Here is a 21,730-nt window from a genome sequence, read left to right on the forward strand (position 1 = left end):
GAGCCATGCATGCGCACACACACCCTCTCTCATGTAAAAGAAAGGGAAAAGGTATATCCTTCAGTGATGGCATCCCACCCAGATAGCAAGGGCGGAAAAATCCAAGGCTCCTGGGTCTTTGGGAAGTTCTGGGGTGACCAAGAACAGCCAGTGTCAGCGCTGTGTGCAGTGAGAGCAATTGTGGCTGCAAAGGCCTGTTAGACAGATGGCTGGGTATGGTGGCACCAGGTGCACGGTGTGTGTGTGGTCACAACAGGTCACAACTGTGGCTGCTTCCTGAGGGTCAGAGCATCAGATCAGCGTTGGGCTGCTGACATCCGTCCCCAGGGAGCTCAGAGGCTCTGCGGACCTCAGTCTCTGATACTCCTCCTCAGTGCTATAGCTGCCATGAACACCTCACCCCATGACAGCATGATCGTCCCATGCCCCGGATTCTAATTGTGTGGTAAAGAAGACATTTGGGCCCAGACTTGACCAAGCACCTCTGAATGGAGAAGAACTGTACCTATGTGCTACAGATGTCTAGAGCCGCAGGCTGGGGGGTGTGGGGGAGCACTTCCAGGCAGAGCAGGGTGGCTTTGAACCTATCATTTCTGAGCTTTGGCTTCTTAGCTTGTTATACGGGGATGAGTTTGCTCGGTGTGTTGTGAAGTGGGGCTCACACCGGCCGGCCCACGAGTGCTCAGAATCTAACGTTATCTCTCCGTGAACTGCTTGTGTCTGAAGAGCAGGGGCGCAGACCTGCCAGGGGACATGCGGATCTTCTTGGGGCCCTCAAGCTGCTGGCAGTGACCTCTAGGTGACGCACCCCAGCCCAGCTGCCATCTGCCCTCCTCCTGAGGGAGGTGGGAAAGGCACCAGCCGCCCCCTAGCGGCTGAGGGCAGACACGCAGTCATCAGAACCTCAGCTCAGCCCTGTCCAGCCGGACTCCTGGCGCTCTGTGGGTGAGGAACTAGTTGCCCAGGCTTTGGTGGACCCTGCCATTGCAGAAGCACGGGGAGGGGCGCACCCTCACCCTAACCAGCTGACGTCAGAAGGAAGGGACGCCCCAGGCCGTAGTTCACTTCCCAGGTTCCTGCACACGAGACCCACGCTCTGTGCTGTGTGTGACTGTGGCGTCCCTGTGCGGCACCGGCTACCTAGGAAACCCCGAGCCACACGGCAGAGTGATGGATGTCTTCCTTCAGCCTGAGAACTCCCAGAGGGAGGGAGGACGCAGCGGAGGGAGGGCGAGCAGCAGCGAGCACCGCCGAGCCTTGCTTTGTACCATCTCTTTATTTTCCCCACGGCAGCTCTCCCACGAGGACACATGGACACAGACAGTCGGCACGCCTTGCCTCAGCCGACGATCCCGGAGAGAGGACGGACGGGAGCCGCGGGCCAGGCGGTTCCGACGTTGGCTGGACAGAAGGGTGCACGGCTAGGAGCCAGAGAGTCTGTGTGAGGCAGACGGAGGCCAGGCCCAGGCAGATGCGCGCGCAGGGGCTCCGGGGCGAGGACCCCCGTGTCAGCCTGCATCTCAGAGGACACCACAGCGGACGGCTGTCTGGCTTCTGCAACGCCAGGGTACAGATGGGCATGGAGGTGGCGCTTCTCAGTCTAGCAGGCGCTACCAGCAGGAAACGTGTCTGCACGGGGACCAACTCCCGCCCCAGATGCTTCGAGGCTTCTCGGAAGGTCTCAGAGGCCCAGGGCTTGTCGGACCCGGTCCTCTACAGCGGCGGCCGAGTGCACGGAGACCCCAGGTGCCCCGATGCTGGTCTCCCAGCAGTCGAACCCGCAGGCCGTCAGGGCCTGCTTCGCGGCCTCCACGTTGGCTCGCTCTAGACCTGGGGAGGGAAGGCAGTCAGCCCGGTGGACGGTACACAGCGGACGCTCCCGCCCCTGGAGTAAGGTCCCCCTGCTGCGGTGCATCTTGTGGTTTCTGAGGCTCACAGCAGTACCTATGAGCTGCGTGCCAATGCTGACACCCTCCTCACCCGCTGCAGTCGCCAGCTTTGCCATGCCTCGTGACTTCATGCCATGCTTTAAATGTGTCTTCGAGCTTAAGCCCCATATGTGCCTCAGTTTCCCCACCTAGGAATGGGGCCGATTCTGCCCGCCCCTGACGTGTGTCTGGCTATGCCTGGTGTGCCGGGCATGGTCTTAAAGCACTGACTCATGGGCATCAGCCATGGACCAGGAGCCGCCGTGCAAGGCCTTCGGGAGGCAGGGAGGGCACCACGCTCCTTGAAGCCAGAGGCCTGGGGCTTTGGGGATCCTGGTGGGCCGAATGGAGTGAGGAGATAGAGGGATGACACAGAGGAAGGGGAGGGAGGATAGAGGGGGGAGGAGAGAGGGAGGAGCAGAAGGCATAGGGGTGGGTGAGGTGGACGGTACCACGGGATGCCTGCAGCAAGAAATCCTCCCCTCAAGCCTCTTACTGGGTCCCCTCAAGGATCAATGCACATGACCATTTCACTCTCCCAAGCCTGTGCTGGCTGGTTCTGTGTGTCAACTTGACACAAGCTGGAGTAATCACAGAGAAAGGAGCTTCAGTTGGGGAAGTGCCTCCATGAGATCCAGCTGTGGGGCATTTTCTCAATTAGTGATCAAGGGGGGAGGGCCCCTTGTGGGTGGTACCACCTTTGGGCTGGTGGTCCTGGGTTCTATAAGAGAGCAGGCTGAGCAAGCCAGGGGAAGCAAGCCAGTAAGAAACATCCCTCCATGGCCTCTGCATCAGCTCCTGCTTCCTGACCTGCTTGAGTTCCTGCCCTGACTTCCTTTGGTGATGAACAGCAGTGTGGAAGTGTAAGCTCAATAAACCCTTTCCTCCCCAACTTGCATCTTGGTCACGATGTTTGTGCAGGACCAGAAACCCTGACTAAGACAAGCCCATCCATTCCTCACAGGAATGCGGTGGCAGTGAGGGGATGGGAGCCCCACCCCATGCTTCTGAAGCTTGTGCAGGTGCAGCCTGGGGCGGATGAGCCTTCCAGCCACGGGCTCCTCCTGGGTAGAGCAACCTACCTGCTATCACCTGTGCTTTCCCGGGGAAACACGCACGGGAGGTTAGCTCACTTGCCCAAGGCCGCAGGGCCGAGCTCAAGCCTCCCCCCTCTAGGGGGACCTTCCACCACAGTCCACACTGGCGGCCAGCCATCGCCAGGCCCCGAGCCCCGTACCTGGCTTCAGGAGGGTGATGCCGCAGCCGCCGCCGCCTGCGCCGGTCAGCTTGCTGTGCAGTCCGAGTGCCGCCGTTACCTGGCAGAGCCGGTCCAGGGAGGCATGGCCCACCCCAAGGGCGTTTAGGTGGTGCTGGTTCATGTCCATTAGCTCCTGGAAGAGGGGTCATCTGTTCCTGCCTGACCCATCCAAGGCCAGCCCTCTGTGGGAGCCCAGGTCACCTGTGCACCTGACGTGGCAGGGCAGCTCACGCTATGTGGGACTTAGTGAGTTCACCCCCCAACCCCCACCCCAACCACTCGGAAGCCAGTACCAAGCTTGGCCCTTGGGATTGTAAGGGGCATGCGCATAATCCAAGCTAGTAAAGTGTGGGGGAGGGGAGGGGTCCCCATCACTGGAATGGCTATACATAGTTGACTTCAGACACTGGCCACCAAACCTACCCACCTGTCACGGTCACTCGGTCAGAGATCACGTGAAAGATTTCTAACCACGGGGCTTCAGTCTCTGGTTGAAGCTGTGCCTGAAGCCACTGCCACCCTAGCTTAGGAGCTGGTTCCTTTCCCCGCTGAAGGCCAGTGGGGACAGCTTACTATTTGCGAGAGAAAATGCCACCCTACTGCTGCCTCCCGGGCTGGATTTTCGGAATAAGAACCTGGCTGCCACTCCAGCAAGGTCACATGTAAGGGGGGAATAGCTAAATATTTGTCTAGGTCTCTTCCATTATGTGCAGTCAGATCGCTGTGTGCCGAGGACCGACAAGGCACGTGTGGGTAAAGGCTGAAGGCTGCCACTGCTGGCCTCCTGCTGGATGCTGGGTACACACTGCGCTGGAGAGCGCGCCCAGCAAGGCTCCGCACCCCTCCCGGGCCGGGACACAGGCAGGCTAGGGTGGGGGGCTGGCTCTGCCCTTCTCAGTCCCTTACTAGAGACTTCCTTCCATGGAAGCAGACAGTATGAAGTCTGTGCTCCCAAACCCCTGGCTGTGTGAAGGAGAGGACTCTGGCCTAACACTGATAACCCTGTTAGCAGTGTGTGTCACCATTATCCCATTCTGTAAAGGGAACATTGAGGGCCAGGGGCAAAAAACCTGACTAGGGCCACCCATCTTATAAGGTGGGGAGTTGGTGCCAGGGCGCCCCTGCTTGCTAGAGTGCCCATGGCAGTCCAGATGCCTCTTCTGCTTGGGGGAGGGGTGGGGTGGAGGGTCTCTGCTCAGAGCCTGGAGCTCAGGATACTAGCTCATGGAGGGAGGGCCGGCCTTCGCTGAGGCAGCTCCGCCAGCGGCTCTTCCTCCGGCCCGCCCACTTGCTGGGATACTGACAAAAGAGCAGACAGGCGACATGGCCTGAGGCAGCCCTGCGCGCCTTTCGCGAGCCTGGTGGGCTGTGTGTGCGGAGACTTCTGGGGCCTCTCTGTGTGCCTGAGCTCCAGGTGTCATGTTGTCAAGGCGGGTTCCAGATACCTGTCACATTCTGATCCAAAATCTGTCAAGGATCAGGTGACAGACTATGACACTGGAGAACAGCTCGCTGGTTCACGTGCAGAGCTGTCTGGGAGCAGCGCTGTGCACTTGCGAGGCTGTGGCAGCCAAAAATACCCTCACTGTGTAAACGGCCTGCTGCTCGCAGTGCCCTCAGGGCTTGATGGGGCGCATCGGGTCTGTGGTTCTGAAGGATTGAAGGAGCCTCGGGCTGGGAAACGAGGCTTGAGGACTGCCCAGCGCACAGTAGGTGCTCTGTAAAGATCTGGGTGATTCTGGGTGTGATGGTGCACACCCCAAGCAGAGCTCTAAGTCTGAGGCTATCCTGGTCTACATATTGCGTTCCAGACCAGCCAGGGCTACAAAGCATGACCTTGTCATGTCTTGAAAAATAAAAATAAACCAATAAAATCTGCTGAGTGGGGGCGTATGCACGCATTAGTTTGGGTCTTGGCTCTGCCACTCACTACCTGGGTAGCACAAGAGGAAGTAAGTTGCCAGGCGATGCTGGCGCACGCTATAAATCCCAACACTTGGGAGGCAGAGGCAGGCGGATTCTGAGTTAGAGGCCAGCCTGGTCTACAGAGTGAGTTCCAGGACAGCCAGGGCTACACCCAGAAACCTTGTCTCGAAAAAACAAAAATCAAAAACAAAAACAACAACAAAAAAAGGAAGTAAGTTAGTCTCTTTGGACCTCAGCTTTTCTGCCTGTAAGATGGAGACATGGTTGTAAGGAGGAGTGGCGTTACCCTGAGAGGCTGCTGTGGTGTTGGCTGCACACGGGGATGCCAGCGGAGGCAGAGGCTGCAGTGGCTGCAGGTCAGTACTAGAGGGCAAGGGGGGGGGGGGCGCACCTGTCGTCTTGAGGGGACCCTGCCTGCACCTCCACATACCTGCTGGCACTCAGCTGCTTCAGCCAGGGGCTGCTGGGTCCCCTCGCACTTCATGGGAGGCCAGGTGGCCTTCTACCATCAGCCTAACAGATGAACCATGTCTGTCTGAGAGGCAGCACATGGGCGCTGGGAACAGGAGACCCTAGAACTGGAACAAGCCTGTGACACCCAAGCGAGGCCACCAGCGGGCAGTGAGGATAAGAGAATTCAGACCTAGGGCTGCTCAGACGCTAACTAGAATTCTACTAATGGTGCTGGCTGTGGTTAGGGGACCTCAGAACAACTTCAGGAGGCGCCTGCCCGGAAGCGCCAGGTGGCTGCTGAGTGGCCACCGGTAGTCAGCACGGTGCGGAAGCTAGGAAGGTAGGCGGCTCTCTTGGCCTCAGGACCCACACCTCCTGCAGGGCCTCAGTACCAGGTTTCCACAGTTGGCCTCATGGGCACACACGTACTCGGGGCCCAGGTCTGGGTAAACTGAGGACACGGGGAGTCACTCCTTGAATGGCAGTGGGGTGAGCAGATCCTTTCTGTTGGTGGCTTACTTCTAGTATGAGGTACTGTTCCGGGACTGGCGCCGCCACCATCTCCCCCAGCACGCGCTCACACTCCAGGGATATCGCGTCAATTGAGGTCAGGAGCGGGGCCACGATCTCAGGGAACTGCAGGGAAGGAAGAGGGGCAGGGCGTGAGGTGTAAGGCTAGGGGAGGGCAGAACCTGCTGGAGTGGTAGGACGCCAGCTACACCAGCCCTTGGGGATGTCCTCTGGCCTGGCCTTTGCACTGGAGATGTCCTGACGTCTATGTGGGGGATTCCTTACCACAGAGCTAGTGTGATTAAAGGGACAGGCCTACTCCCAAAATCCCCATCCTGGTTGGCCTGGTAGTGGCCACAGTTAGCACGTTCCTTTCTGCACACACTGTCCCCCGAAACGTCCCTGTCCCCCCAATACACACAGCACCCTTCCGTCTAGGAGCACCTTGCTTAGCTTGTTTCTGACACCAGCCACGAGCGCCTTGGTACTCCGTGGGACCTTGGTGTTGGTGAGCAGGATCTGCAGAGCAGGGAGCCTGAGGAGAAGAGAAGGCGGGGTGGAGGGCCAGGCCCGGGAGGGTGTGTCACGCAGCTGCACGCAGGGGAACCTCAACTCCATCTAGGAACTAGAGGGCCAGGCGGGGAGGGAGAGAGAAGGCCCTCCAAGGCTCCACCTCCCTGAGGTATAAGGCCTGAGGAGGGATAAGGACCCCCAGGGGCCAAGGCTGGAGTGCAGCAGCACAGGCTGAGCTGGAGGTGGGAGGCCATGACCCCTCGTTGAGTTATAAGTTCAAAGTGGCCACGGAAGAGCGCAGGGAAGGGCCCGGGAGGTTCAGTGGTGCCCAACCCTGAGGCTTGGGTGGGACGAGGGGGCGGGGCACAGGGCGAGAGGCGGACATCCTGGGGCAGATCCCTCCAGATCGCAAGGTTCTGGGAACTGAGGACTGTCTGCAGGGACGTCGCTTCCTGTCCGTCCTTACTCTAGAAACCTGTCATGCGTTGCAATCCAGAGGATACCGGGTGCCAAGTCTGAGTTTGGGTTTCTAGTGAGAGCTACTGGCTTTCCTGTCGGTCCGCGTGGGAGAGAGCAAGCAGGAAGGACAGGGCAGCCCCCACCAGCTGCCCCCACCAGCTGCCCCCACCCACTCACGAGCTCCCGCTACAGTGCCCACAGTGCCCATCCAGGCAGGAGTCCCGCCATGGCCATGCGGCGCCAAGGCCCCGCTGCTGTAGCCTCCTGAGGCTGCACATCCCCATCTTGGCCGCAGGGGGCACTGTACAATCCTGACTGCCCTGGTGCCAAGCGCGCTTTCTTACCATCCACTCCACCCCGGAGAGAGCGGTGGGCGGGGATGGGATGAAGGTGGAGAACTGGACGCACCCCTGTGGGTCAGCTGGAGGTCCTGCAGCCCCCGCCTTCATCCACCCTCTTTACAGCTCAAGACTGCACGGTCGAGCAGGGACGGAGGGGTCACTGGCAGTCCAGTCTCATCGCCCAGAAATGGGCATCGACCCACAGGTGGATGGCGCTTGGGTTTTTTTTTTTTTTCCACGTTTAAACTTTGTAAATGAACTGGCGTCTCTCTACCTTTTAAGGACTGCCCATCACCCCAAAAGACCGTGTTCTGGGAAGGTGGGCCCTGAGCCACACCACGAACCAGGCGCTTTGTACGGAACAGCACCATGGGTGGAGCGCAGAGGGTTTGGAGGTTGGGTAGAGGGCGGATCACACCTTCACTGTCACACACATCTCTACTGAAGGCCTGCTGCCAGCCCGCACAAAACCTATCATGTCCAGGGTCACACTCGGGTCCAGGGCTCCCTGACTCTGTGTCACCCCACCCGCCCCCTTCCCCGGTGCACAGGAGCCCCGTCACCCTGACCTCCTCCAGCTGCTCCACGCCCGGCCTCAGGGCCTTCACGCTTGCCTCCACTCCCCCAGAGGCTGCTCTCTCCTCACAGCTCCTGACTCCTCCTCATTCAGACCTCTGCTCGGGTGTTACCTCACCAGAGGCCCTGGGGAACCCTATCTATCCGATCTCATGGAGGCTCATCTTGGGGCATCCACAACTAAGGGGTGCTGTGGGCATCCAGCCAGGCGGCTAAACACCCCGTGAAGCACAGGGCATCCGGAGGAAGGATCCGGTGCAAAGTTGCAGACCACTGAAGGTCTCTAAAGGACAGGCTCGGCTGGGGGGGGGGGGGAGGGGGCGGAGCTCCGAGCCACTAATGCTCAGCTGGCCAGAGCAGTGTGCCAGGATTCTGTGCCTATCTGTGCTGACCACCGTGGGTGAAGAAGACAAGAGAGCGCCAGTGACCCTTCCCAGCACATAATTCCAAACGGGCTCCTACTTGCCACGGTTTAATTAATCCCTGTATCCAACTTTTCCGCAGATGGCTGAAGCACCGGGTGCCAAGATTCCGTCTGCACAGCTGACCAGGTGGGACACAGCCACGCAAAGCAGGCTGGGAGCTGCCAAGACCTCGGCTCTGAGCTTTTCCCAAGCCTCCCCGCTGCAGGCTCCAGCTTGCCTAAGTCTTGCTAGCCTCCACAGCACCCGGCTTTGTCCTTGGTTGGCTTCCATACCCATCTGCCCCAAACCCACCCTCGTGTCCAGCAAACGCTCGTGGAACCAGCCGGAGGGGTATGCCTGCATCCCTGGGTTCCCCGATATGTCATTGGGAAAAAGAAGGTTGTGCCTCATGTTTACTAAATGAACAGACAGGCAGCCGGGTCTGCGGCTCAGCGGTGCTTCAAGGCGAGAGGGGATGGCCACACAAGACCTTCACCTTTATCTCCATGAAGAGTTGGCATTGAGGAAGAAAGACAACAGCGAGGTGACCTCGCCATGCCCCAGGCCTCACAGCAGGTGACACAAGGACACCTGCTCTTCCTAACTTCACAAAGGCACAGTGCTCTTCCTGGACATGAGGGTGACTGTGTCAGCTGCGACAATGATACCCGACTTACCTTTTCAAGGACGACATCTTCCCTTGCTGGTAGCGCAGGGCTCCTCCTAGAGAGAGAGACAGCAGCCATCACCACAGGGATGGCTCAGATGTGCATTTGGGGACAGCATGGCTGAGTGACACACTCGCCCACTCCTCCGGCCAGCCCTTGGCCTTCTGAGCCACCTGACATCCTTGGCCATTGCCCATGTGGTGAGGCTAAGGCCCAGGGCTCAGTGGCTGGGCCTGTCAGGATGGAAGGCTGCTTTCCTGGCTCACCAACCCCACAGTGGCGGTTTCCCGTGGGAGTTCCTATTTCCCAGGGCCTGGACCCTCCCCTCAGAGAGGCGGAGCCTGCGATCTTCCCCTCACCTGAGCTCTTTTCCTCAGAAGCAACTAACTGCACCCATCCCAAGCCAGGAGAGCCAGGGCACCTACAAACCTAACCAGATGCCCAGGAAGGACGAGGGCCAAACTTACCCCAGGTGCTGACGGCGTTGTCCACGCCGGAGGGGTTCCCGTGGATTACCCTCTCCCCCTCGAAGGCCCACTTGTTAATCGACTTCAGGTCTTCCTCGGGCCACCTAAGCAGACAGAGTGAGGGGCTGGGGTAGCCTTGGACAGGAGAAAGAAGGAGCTGTGGGCTGTGCCTGCTACGAGCACAGGGCCTACTCAAAACCCAGGGGCGGGTGTGACTGGACACAGGGACTCAGAAGGGGCAGTAGAATCTGTTCCCCTCAGCCTAAGGTGACACCGAGCCTTCCTTTCTCATCCTCTGAAGCCCTCACAGTGCAGTGGGAGTGTTGTGCTCTCACTAGCTGAGTGACTCTGGATCTGTTACCTAACCTCTCTGAGCCCCACTCCCCTCAGGGACAGAATGCTTAATGTCCCCCTTGTCAGGCTAGGCCACACATGGCTGGAGGCAAACGTATGCTGGGTGCTATGACAGGTGCTGTGCAGGGTGCTAGTGCAGGGTGCTTGAGCAGGGTGCTGTGGGGGGTACTATGTGGGGTGTTGAGTGCTGTGCAGGGTGCTGTGTGGGGTGCTGATGAGTGCTGTGTGTGCGGGGTGCTGTATGGGGTGCTGTGCGGGGTGCTGCGCGGGGTAGTGTGGGGTGCTGCGCAGGGTACTGTGAGGCTGTCAGACCCCGGCTCTACGCCAGTCCTCAGACCTCACCTTCTCATTGGTAAAGTCAGAGACAACTACACCATGATGGAAGAATACTGTTGTCCTGTGCCTGGGGACAGTGGCCTAAAGCAGGCTATTGGGACCACAGCTCCTGAGTGTACACAAAACCCCGCCCAAGAGCCACTGCCTCCGGGTCTTTTCTCAAGTGTTCTATGAGGATTTCACAAATCTGCAACACACACACACACACACACACACACATGAGAAATCCTGTGGGAAAGGCAGGGCCACCAATTTCATACAGTGGGGAAACTGAGGTTCAGAGGGTCACAACAGTGTTCCAGACCCCAGTACGACCCACTGGTCCATCACAGGAAGGACAGTCCTCACCTGCTGACAGAGCCCCCCTCCTTGAGGGGGTTGGCGATCTCCTCACAGGCAGTCAGGAGTGCGGCTGCCAGACACACCGAGTAGGCGGCGCTGGAGCCCAACCCTGCCCCTGGGGGCAGTTCCGACCACACCACGATGTCCAGGCTCGGGAGTGTCCTGAAATACACCAGGCACAAAAAGTGACTCCTTTAGAGGGTGTGATGCGCCAACGGGAACCCGGGCCAGGCATGGACATTGGGGGAGGGTCGACTGAGCACCTGGTCCTGAGGGGAGCAATCTTCATTGGATGTCAGGGCCTCAAGACGACCCTGACGACCAGGAAACAGGCACCAGACTTCAACTGAACCACTGTGAGCTACAGACCCCTCCTTAGAACTCCCTGCTCTGGCACAGGGCTCCTTCCTGGCCTGGCCTCAGCACCAATTGTCCGTCCGTCTGTCTGTCTGGCACAGCCTTGCACCATGTCAATTTTCCAGCCATCTTTCTGAAGCTCACCAGGTGCCTCCTCCAGACACTTCCCCTAGACCACCTACACGGGCACTACTTCTGACACATGGGACCCAGGTCTACTGCGGCTTGATTAAATAAGAACAATCACCCCATCACACAAAGACCTCCCTCAGGTCAGGCCTGGCAACGCTCTGCAGTGTTGGAGACCTGTTCCCACTTTGTAGATTCCTAACACCAACCATGACTTTTCAAAATGCACACGCCCACGCCCACCCCATGCAGAGGGGAGACTCGGGCCTGACTAACTGAAGCGGTGTGCTGCCCAAGCTCAATCTCCCTGTAGTAGCAATTTTGGTTTCTTTAAAAAATGCAGAAGTGTTATATGTTTTTGTTCTTTTGTTGTGTTTTTTGTTGTTGTTGTTGTTTTGGTTTTTTGAGACAGGGTTTCTCTGTGTAGCCCTGGCTGTCCTGGAACTCACTCTGTAGACCAGGCTGGCCTTGAACTCAGAAATCTGCCTGCCTCTGCCTCCCAAGTGCTGGGATCAAAGGCGTGCGCCATCACTGCCTGGCTATGTTTTCGTTTTAATCCCAGGTGTAGGATACAGGGCCGCTTCAGACTGTCCGCAGCTGCTGACTGTGATTTGCCTCATGCTCTAGCACGGGTGTGGTTTTGCCAGCTGCAGATAGTTTCTGTTATTATATAATATTTGGAATATAAATGCCAGGCCCCTAGAGGCAGGGTGGGGTGTTACTGGTTAAGCAGCTATATTCAAAGATAAAACAACAAGAAGAAATTAGTTATCCTAACGGTGAAATCTAAATTTGCCCCCAAGGAACTCAATGCCCCTCAAACGGAGGAAGTAGTCTAATAGTAATGTTGCCCCACTTCCTGTCCCGGACTTTATCCGGGATCTCTTTCCTTTTCTCTGTCCTGTCTTCTCTCTTATCTAGTGTTAGGGGTTGAAAGGGTGGAAGAAGGAAGAAGCCACGAGGTAGCAAGGCTGGTTACAAATCCTAAGCAGGGCCTGGTGGTGTAGGGCAGACATCTGCTCTGACTGCCTTTTGCTCTGCATATAAATAACACCTGAGGGGCTGGAGAGATGGCTCAGCGGTTAGGAGCACTGACTGCTCTTCCAGAGGTCCTGAGTTCAAATCCCAGCAACCACATGATAGTCATAACCATCTGTAATGGGATGTGATGCCCTCTTCTGGTGTGTCTGAAGACAGCAACAGTATGCTTATATATAATCTTTAAAAAAAAAAAAAAGTCACACCTGCCACGGGCATGGTGACACACACCTTTAACCCCAGCACTCCAGAAGTGGAGGCAGGTAGATCTCTGTGAGTTCTAGGCCAGCCTGGTCTTACTGAGTTCCAGACCAGCTATATGTCTCAAAATCACCCAATCCCCACCCCAAACTACTGCATGGTGAGCACGCCTGTCATGGCCAGTTTAAATATACTCCAATCCTCCTTACTGTATCTTGAGAAAACTATGTTATTACTTAATGAATTTACTATGTGTGTGCACGCATGCGCAAGCGTGAGCACCTGCCATTTTGGAGAGGGTCTCGTGAAGGCTGACTTCATCGTTGCTGGGTAGAGGAGGACAGCTCTGAACTGGTCATCCAGCCCCACCTCCCAGGTGTGCCCCACAACCCAGGTAGGGTTTGTGAAGTACTGGGGACAGGATTCAGAGTCGCACCCACCTGCTAGGTAAAGACCCTCAGTGGCCATGCCCAGCCCGACTCGGTGGTGTTTTTTCTGTGTGAGACAAAGTCTCACATTGGAGCCCAGGCTGTCTCCTGTCCTGGAAGTGACGCTGGGGCCCATCACATGGCAACTCATAGCTGTCCTCCTGCCTCAGTCTCCCAAGTACTGGGGTCTCAGGCCCAAGTCACCACTCCCAGCCTGAGGAACCATGTTGATAGTCACATCGACCATGCACCGAGGTACACGTCAGCCTCTGGGCTCCGCCCGTTAGGCAGACTATCCCTATCCTCAGAGCCTGGTGCTGTCAACTGGGCCTTCCACATGGGGAGGCTGAGCCCAAAGCGGGCAGGCAGCTCAGATGTGGCGAGTGGCCTGCCATTGGCTTCTGGAGCTCTGGTGGAGGGCCTGGTGACACTGCCGCAGCAGCGCTGCTGTCATGCCCTAGGCATTGGCTCCCAGGTCTCTCAGAAGAGACCTCACACCGCTGACTGCAGTGGGAGGACGGTGGCGCCCGCACGATCCTCTCTTCCCCTCCTCTCCCCTCTCTTCTCGCCTGGGTTGCCGCCTCACAGTGAGCACAGCCTAAGGCCATCGTCCCTAGAAACCCCCGAGGCACAGGGATGTCCCGGAACACTTCCCAGGGGTAGACTCCAGAGAGCAAGCGCACACCTCTGCTTCCGGCAGATGCCCAGGTACAGGTACAGAAAGGCGAGCAGGGCCACGCCCTCATTGCCTGCACAGTCTCTGGGGAGGCCCGCCATCTTCTTCAGCTTCTCCAGCTGCTCCAAGGTGGGTGCCGGGACATCGCCTTGCTCTGTGACACGGGCCAACAAACAGGTGGGTGAGAGGCCTGCAGAGCAGACGTTCATAAACCACACACACAGCTCCATCAGCATGGGGATAAAAGGGTCCCAACCCTCTGGCCCTGGGTACCCATCGCTTGCATTCTGGGGTGCAGGCAGCCCCAGGGGTGGGGCTCAGCTGCGGCTCACTGCACACGTGGCCTCAGCCGGTGGCTGTCTGTCTCTGAACCTTGGTAAGAGGACAGCAACGGCACCTCGTCAGGTTCTTTGTAGAGACAGGGACCAGGCACGCGGGCTCAGCACTGCTCCTGGCCAGACCGAGGCTTAGCCAATAGCCTGAGCGCCACTGAGCACAAAAGCTATGATCCACCTCTCGGCCTTCAGGGCCAAGGGCAGCAGGCTTCTCTCTCAAGGACAATTAGCAAAAGGACTGGGGATGTGGCTCAGTGGTAAGGCCCCAGCAAGTGCCACGGCCTGGTTCTGTCCTTACCATTCCCACCACATACAATACACCACACCCACACCATACCATACCACACAAACACACACACACACCATACCACACCCACACCATACCACCACACACACACACACACACACACACACACACACACACACACACCACACCCACCATATACAACACACCACACCCACACCATACCACACCCACCATATACAACATACCACATCCACACCATACCACACCCACACCATACCACACCCACACATACAACCCCACCACATACCACACCTGCACCCCCACCATATACCACACCACACCCACACACACCACATACCACACCACATACCATACCACACCCACACCCACCACATACCACTCCACACACACACAGACACCACACACACAGACATAGACACACACCACACCCACCATACACATAGACACACACCACACACAGACACACAACCCCACCACATACCACACCACACACACACCATATACCACACCACACCCACCCCACATACCACACCACATAGACACACACACCATATACCACACCACACCCACCCCACATACCACACCACACAGACACACACACCACACATACCACATGCAACACATACCACACACAGACACATACTACACACAGACACATATACACATAGTACACCATACATACACCATACCACACAAAGACATACACCACACATACCACATATAACACATACCACACACACATAGACACACAGACACACCACACATACCACATACAACACATACCACACACACAAATAGACACACACCACACACATTCACACCACACACATTCCATATATACACACATTCCATATATAACACACCACGCACATACCACATACAACACACACACACAACACACACACATGCATAGACACATACCGCACATACACACCACACCACAAATACACCACACCACACACAGACACACATACCACATACAACACATAACACACACTCACACACTTTGGTTTTGTCCAGTGCCGCACAGGATCCTGGGCCACCCTTCTTTGGGATGTGGAAGAGGCCGATCCAGTCCGACCAGCTCACTGCAGGGGGGGGGGGGACAGGGCGTGGCCGTTAGGAAAGCTCAGGGCCCCGTCCACTAAGTGCTCAGCGCACAGTGTGCCTAACAGACAGATGTGTTCCAGAGGACCAAACCAGGGGGTCAACCCAACACTGCAGAGTGCTGGGATGGAGACAGACTGATCTGGGAGGTTAGAGACCTGCGTCTGAACCTTTCTGTATCCATGACACACAGTGTAGCCTTTCAACTCAGCCGGCACAGCCATAAAATGGAGACGAATGGTTATCACCTACTCTGGGGACCGCAGCCCGGCACGGGAGCTCGAGGCCTGCTCACTTCACCTGTGACCATGGAGAGGGAGTGCCACACCCCGAAGGGAGGAAACCAGGCTCCCAGAGGCCCCTTCACTCTCCTCCTGAAGCAGACTCACAGGCCTGGCACCACCACGCAGCCCGCTGGTTCTCCACAGCAACCCTGGCTGGGTCACATGCCGCTCGCTGTCCCTGGGCCTGTCTGGACGCGCCGGCGGGTTTGCGTGATCTAGGCCGGGAGCTAACGTGCCTGGCTGTTGCCACTTTAGACGGGGACTTAGAAAAGCAGCTGTGGGTCCTCGGGGAACATTTCCATCCTAAGGAGTACCTGACACCATGGAAAGCAAGTCCCACAGGCTCTGAGCGGAGGGGGCCCAGGAGTCCCCCAGCGCACTTCATGCAAAATATAGTCATTTCCTGCTACCTCCAATTCCCCACAGGCGAGGGGCGGGGCCAGGAACTACAGACTGGGGGGGCGGGGGGAAGGTGCCCTCCCCTTCCTCAGCAAATTATTACAAGGCCTGGTAACAAGAAAAGAGCCAGTCTAGATAAAGACAGCCCCTTCCTTCTTTACTGGGGCTCAAGCCCAGCTCTCCCCTGCTGAGCCACGCCCCAAGCCAAAGCTTTCACTGCCCCCATCTCCGGTAGCCAGGCTGGGGAGCAGGCTGGACGGATCCCGGATCCCGGAGGGCTCTTGCCTGCCCAGGCTTGTGAGAAAGGCGTGAAGCAGGGGAGAGGCAGCAGAATGGGGTCAGACTAGATTCATGGGGCAGGCGCTACCCTGCTGATGGAAGGGAAGTAGGCTGGACAGCGGTAACCACGTCACCAGCAGCAGCAGCTGCAGCAGCAGCACAGGGGCCTTGGGTTAATGGCACGGGACTGTGCTGGCACCCAAAAGAAAAGCACCCGAGTCCCTAGGATGTGGACGCCGCCCCCACCCGACTCTGTCTCAGACACATGGAATTTCCATCTCTCAGTGGACCTAAGCCTCCATCTCTAGAAGTCAGCCATGAGGCACTGGTGCCCGGATGCCCAGGATGCTCCAGAAGAAGTTAAAGCAATGAGGTGTCTGTCTGTCACCCTGTGTTGCCAGGCAACCGCCATCTTGGTGAGTTCAGTTGTGGCCCCTTGCCAGACTGATGATCCCAGCTGGGTTTGTTGGCTGTTTGCAACCCACCCCACCCCTAGCGGGACTGGGAGGATCACAGGCCCCCACCTGAGTATCCAGTAGCTCTCTGCCTAGCTGCATGCAACTCTGCCTTAATTGCATGCGGCCTTGTGAGGGGCTAGGGTATTTAGGCCTGGGAAGGCTAGGGGTGGGGGGGCACCATCTATGTGACTACGGGCATTGTTCCTGTTGGGCAAAGCCTTCTGCTGAGGCCTTTATGTGGGGGATCCCACACTCCAGTAACCAACTCCCGACTTACACACTCTGTAAGGAAGCCCAAGGAACTCTCGGCTCCCCAGAGTGAACTCTGGGGGAACTGTGCCTTAGTTTGTTGTTGGGACCTTAGGAGGAGGAGGGGGAGAGGTTCTGTTTCCCCTGGGAAGGAATTTTAGCAACACTTCATTAACCAGTAACAAGTATTGATTGGATTAACCAGTAATAAACACAAGGTGGTAAGTATACATCCCATCAATGAGCCACCCGGCCCCTCTGCTCAGTAACAAACCACAAGAGACAACAGTGTCTTCACCCTTCACTAAAAGCAGAATCAACTGGGCTTTCTCAGTCTACTTCACGTCACGGCATCAGACTCCAGGAACTAACTGTTGTTGGTCAATGTCTCTTTCCATAGACTTTCCCTTACCTTTACACACTGGCTTCTATAAGTATGTACACTGTTGCACACCTATGAAACTGTTGCATACTTGTGAGATCAATCCTTTTTTTTTTTTCCCAGACAGGGTTTCTCTGTGTAGCCCTGGCTGTCCTGGAACTCACTCTGTAGATCAGGCTGGCCTCAAACTCAGAAATCCACCTGCCTCAGCCTCCCAAGTGCTGGGATTAAAGGCGTGCACCACCACTGCCTGGCTGGTCAATTCTTTTTTTGTCTTTTTTAATCCTGAGTCATTTGATGTGGTCTCATGTAGCCCAGGCTAGCCCTGAACTTACCATGCCAGAGCTGTTCTGGAATTCCTGATCCTCTGGCCACCTGGCCCAAGTACTGAGGATACACTAGTTAATATGGGTAGGATTTAGAATCACCTAGGAGACAGCTCTGGACCAATCTCTGAAGGCATTTCTAGAAAGGTTTAACTGAAGTAGGAAACCCCACTCTGTGTGTGTGTGTGTGTGTGTGTGTGTGTGTGTGTGTGTGAGTGTGTGTGTGTATGGCACCACCGCTGGGGTTCTTGACTGAGTAACAGGGAGGACTAGAGCCACCCTTCTCTCTCTGCTTCCTGACTACAGAGCGATGTGACCAGGTACCTCACACTCCTGCCAGGGGCCAGACAGACTGCGCTCAAACTGAGAGCCAAAACACGTGCTTAAGTCACCTCTGTCATAGCAAAGAGAAGGGTTAACTACTACAACACTCAACATTTCTACTCCACAGGGAGCCTGAATGACCACCGAGATCCAGGGCCCGGTCCTACACGGTCCTACACGTTTAAAGGGAACTAGGTAGGTGAGGTGGCGCATGCCTTTAATCCCCGCACTTGAGAGAAAAGAGGCAGGCGGATCTCTGAGGTCTGGTGTCTCGAACAAAACTAAGCCATGCAGGACACGAACGAAGCCAGTTTCCTGGGGGTCGGAGGAGCACATCCATCCCTGGCCCCCTCACAGGCAGCCCGAAGGAACCGCCCTGTCGCCCCTCCCCCGCTTTCTTCAGGCTCTCACCACGCCTGGCTGCCCCTCGCTGTACTGACCAAGAAAGCTTGCGTCCAGCAGCTGAAGTGTGGCCACGTCCCAGACCTGCTTGGCCCCAATGTTGGGTAAGTTGAGGCTCACTTTCCCATTGCTCGGCCGTCGCAGCAGGAGAAACGTCCTCAGGTTCAAGGCCACCGCCAGAGCCACCTGGAGGGTAAAGGTCAAAAGCAGTAAGTCCGAGGATGAGTGGATCGTGATGGACCAGCGAGCCTAAGTTCTGGGGGTGGAGACAGGAGGATCCTTTGGGTTTCTGGCCATCTATCCTCCTCATCCCAACAAACTCTTAGAGCGCAAGACAATGAGTGAAAAGCTCTACTGCAAAAAAAAATAAATAAAAATAAAAATAAAAAGCCTCAGCTGTCTCTGTAGAATAGAAGACTACAAATCATAGCCCTGGGTTGGATCCGAGGGTTAAATGAGATAATACATGTGTGCAACACCTCTGCCAGACCATCTTTCCAATTCTTCAACACTGGAATGCCCAGAGTCCAGTCCTCTAAGCTCTTTCCCCTCCAACACTCACCCCCTAGGTGACTCCACCCAACCTGTAGGTTTTAGAAACCATCCTAGGCTATTGTGCTGAGGTTAAGCTTAAGGTTCGTCTGGAATGGCTGGAGACATTTATCCAGTCTACACCTCAGGCCTTTCTTTTACCTTCTTCAAATTTAGTGTCTGAGAGACGGGGCACCCAGTCGTTCAGATCCCTGGGGACCCCTGACCTTGCCATGAACCACAGCGTGTTCTCCATGGAGGATAACTTTTCCCGGAGCGGACAACAGCAGGACGTCCGACGACATGACTCCTGAGACTCCTGAAAGAAAGAGAAGCAGAGCGAAAAGCAAAGTTTCCTAGAGATGTTAGCTACAAACACCAGGAAGGCTGGACTTGGTGTAACACATCCTTAATCCCAGCACTTGGGAGGCAGAGGCAGGTGGATCTCTGGGAGTTCGGGGCCAGCCTGGTCTACAGAGTTGAGTTCCAGGAGAGCCAGGACTGTGTAGAGAAACTTCTGTCATAAATCTGTTTCCCACACATCAGATAACAGAAGCAATACTGGAGGCTGATTCAAAGGACCAGAAGCAGCAGGGCCTGTCTGTGGCAAAGTAGCCTCTTGATTACACCAGCACAGACTCTCAGCTCCAGCGTTTATTACTATCCCTGCTGCGGGTAGAAACTGACATGACCTCCGAGTGCACAGCCCAGTCGTGGACTGCTTGCCTACCCTGGGGACGGTCATGCGTTTGCTGGTAGGGAAACACGAGGTTTACATAAAATCTTGCAGAAGAAAGAATTCTTCCCGGAATTCGAGATCACAACTAACCTGTCAAAATTATAAACACGCTGCTGGACTTAGCTGTTACGCCCCGTGCTTCACGTTTAAACAAGAACTTCTGCAAGACAGAGTCTCGCAAAGTGTTTTTGCAGGATTTATGGGTGCATGCATTTTCCATTGCTAAAAATACTGCAAAATCACCCGAGTTCAAGGCTTCACGGGAACTCCCTTACACTAGCTACTTCACTGCACACTAAGTAGCCACCGAGTTCCCAGTCTAAGGGGAACTGTCCGATCTGAAGTCGCCTACCGCTCAGATCGAGGAAACTAAGGCAGAGGACCGCGGAGCCCGGCCCAGGGTGTCCAGGCCTCGGTCCTCACGCCGCCCACCCCGCAGCCCAGGCCTCTCACCTGCCCCGGCCAGCGCCCAGGTGAGCCGAAACGCGGACTGTAGCTCCCGGTCTTCTCCATATCAGAGGGCAGAGCCCCAAGGAGGCGGGTGTGTCCTCCTGCAGCCAATCAGAGAGCTTGGGCCGAGGCGCCCTTTACGGATTGGGCAGAACATTGACCAATGGGAACTTCAAACAAGCCGAGATTGCTCCACCTCGTTCTATTCGTAATCCAATGGGAAACAAGTTCTGGGGTGCCCCGCCCTGGTGCGAGTGACCCAGGCCAATAGGAGACAGCAATTAAGAGGTGGCGCGGAGGCGGGGCGGAGATACCCCGGCCCGGACGGGTGCCTGGCTGGATCAGTCCTGGACGCGATATCGTACACATGGCTGTGCGGCTCTTTGGGGGCCTGCTCGGCCTGCGCGGGCGTCTCGGCGCCTACAGGCTGCTGTGTCCCCGTTTTCAGAGCTGCGGCCCTCAGGGTGGGGAGGACGGGGACAGGTGAGTTTCAGGCTGGGAAAGTAAGTCTACACGGGGGGCGGGGGGAATAGTTGGTTTGTTTCCGTGGGTGTGGGTACGTCACACTGATGACGTGCACTCTGTGGCCTGATGTCACGGGGTCAGCATGGCGTCAGAGGTCAGGATTTCCTGCACAAGTTATAACGCAGTCCAGCAGTGGTCAGTCAGGACAGGGCATGTCCTTTTAGGTTTTGTCTGGTCTCCCAAGCAGTCCATTTGGATTAGGAGTAAGACCCCAGAAAGACATGGTAACACTTTGAAACTTGCGTCGGAGGGCTGGAGAGATGGCTCCGTTAAGAGCACTGACTGCTCTTCCAAAGGTTCCCAGACACCATGTGGTGGCTCACAACCATCCGTAATGAGATCTGATGCCTTCTTCTGGTGTCTGAAGACAGCTACAGTGTACTTACATATAATAACTAACTCTTGGGACCGGAGCGAGTCAGTCAGAGGTCCTGAGTCAGTCCCCAGCAACCGCATGGCTCACGACCATCTGTACAGCGACAGTGTACTCATACACATACGATAAATAAATAAATCTTAAAAAGTAAGAAATAAACAGGACAACTGATTTAAAAAAAAAAAAAGGAACTTGCATTGGGACTTGCAGGCTACCATGAACTCTGGACGTTTCCTGCCCAGTCCTCTGACTTTCAAATAATCTTGTGAATTAATGTTTTTAATTTTAAGCTGTACATTTAAGTTACTACGCACTACTATTTGAAAATGGCAGACTCTTGAGGTCGGGAGGGCAAGGACTGAGGATGTGGCCCAGCCCAGTGTCACAATGTTTGCCTAGCATGCCCAAAGGATGAGGTTCAGTTGCAGGCCTCAAAAAACAAAAACAAAAACAAAAAACAGAAACAAAAAAAACAAAAAACCTTTTAAATAAAAATACCATTTTTGAAATTTCATTTTGACAGTGTTTTTCCCCTCCTCAACACTCTGCAAGTGGCCCGGCTTTCTTTCCCCACGAAGGCCTAACTTTGTGGTAGCAGGTCAGGGTCAGGGTAGACAAGAGGCAAGAGTTGGGGAGGGTACTGGTCCAGGTCAGGCTTACAGTAGAAGAATTTTGGGCGTGAATCCCAGCCCAGTCTCTTTGTGGAGATCTAGGAAGGTCAATCTTTGTGGGCTCCAGTTTCCTCAATGGAGAAGGCCTATGGCTAACTTTGGGAGCGTGGGAGACGTGGCTGTAGTCCACTGTGGAGCTCGCGCTATGGGGAGTGATTGGTTAGTCCTTCCAGGCAGGATTTGCCAACCATCTTCCTTGAGCAAGACACTACAGCAGCTACTGTGCAGGTGGAGACAGGGACAGGGAGCTGTCAGGAAGTG

General features: G+C 56.0%; 1 protein-coding gene across 1 annotated transcript; it reads right to left on the reverse strand.

Annotated features, from left to right (window-relative positions):
- Nucleotides 1-1,257: 1,257 nt before the first annotated feature.
- On the reverse strand, nt 1,258-19,981 carry Mvk (mevalonate kinase). The gene is made up of 11 exons (XM_052168209.1): nt 19,901-19,981; nt 18,936-19,027; nt 18,216-18,363; nt 13,374-13,518; nt 10,542-10,697; nt 9,504-9,607; nt 9,046-9,091; nt 6,520-6,610; nt 6,085-6,201; nt 3,166-3,319; nt 1,258-1,830 (listed from the first exon to the last, which is right to left on the reverse strand). Exons 2-11 carry the CDS (start codon nt 19,011-19,013, stop codon nt 1,682-1,684), a joined length of 1,188 nt encoding a protein of 395 aa, XP_052024169.1. The 5' UTR covers nt 19,014-19,027; nt 19,901-19,981; the 3' UTR covers nt 1,258-1,681.
- Nucleotides 19,982-21,730: the final 1,749 nt, after the last annotated feature.

This window comes from Apodemus sylvaticus, chromosome 22 (genome assembly GCF_947179515.1).
Source record: "Apodemus sylvaticus chromosome 22, mApoSyl1.1, whole genome shotgun sequence".
In the NCBI taxonomy this organism is placed as follows: Eukaryota; Metazoa; Chordata; class Mammalia; order Rodentia; family Muridae; genus Apodemus; species Apodemus sylvaticus.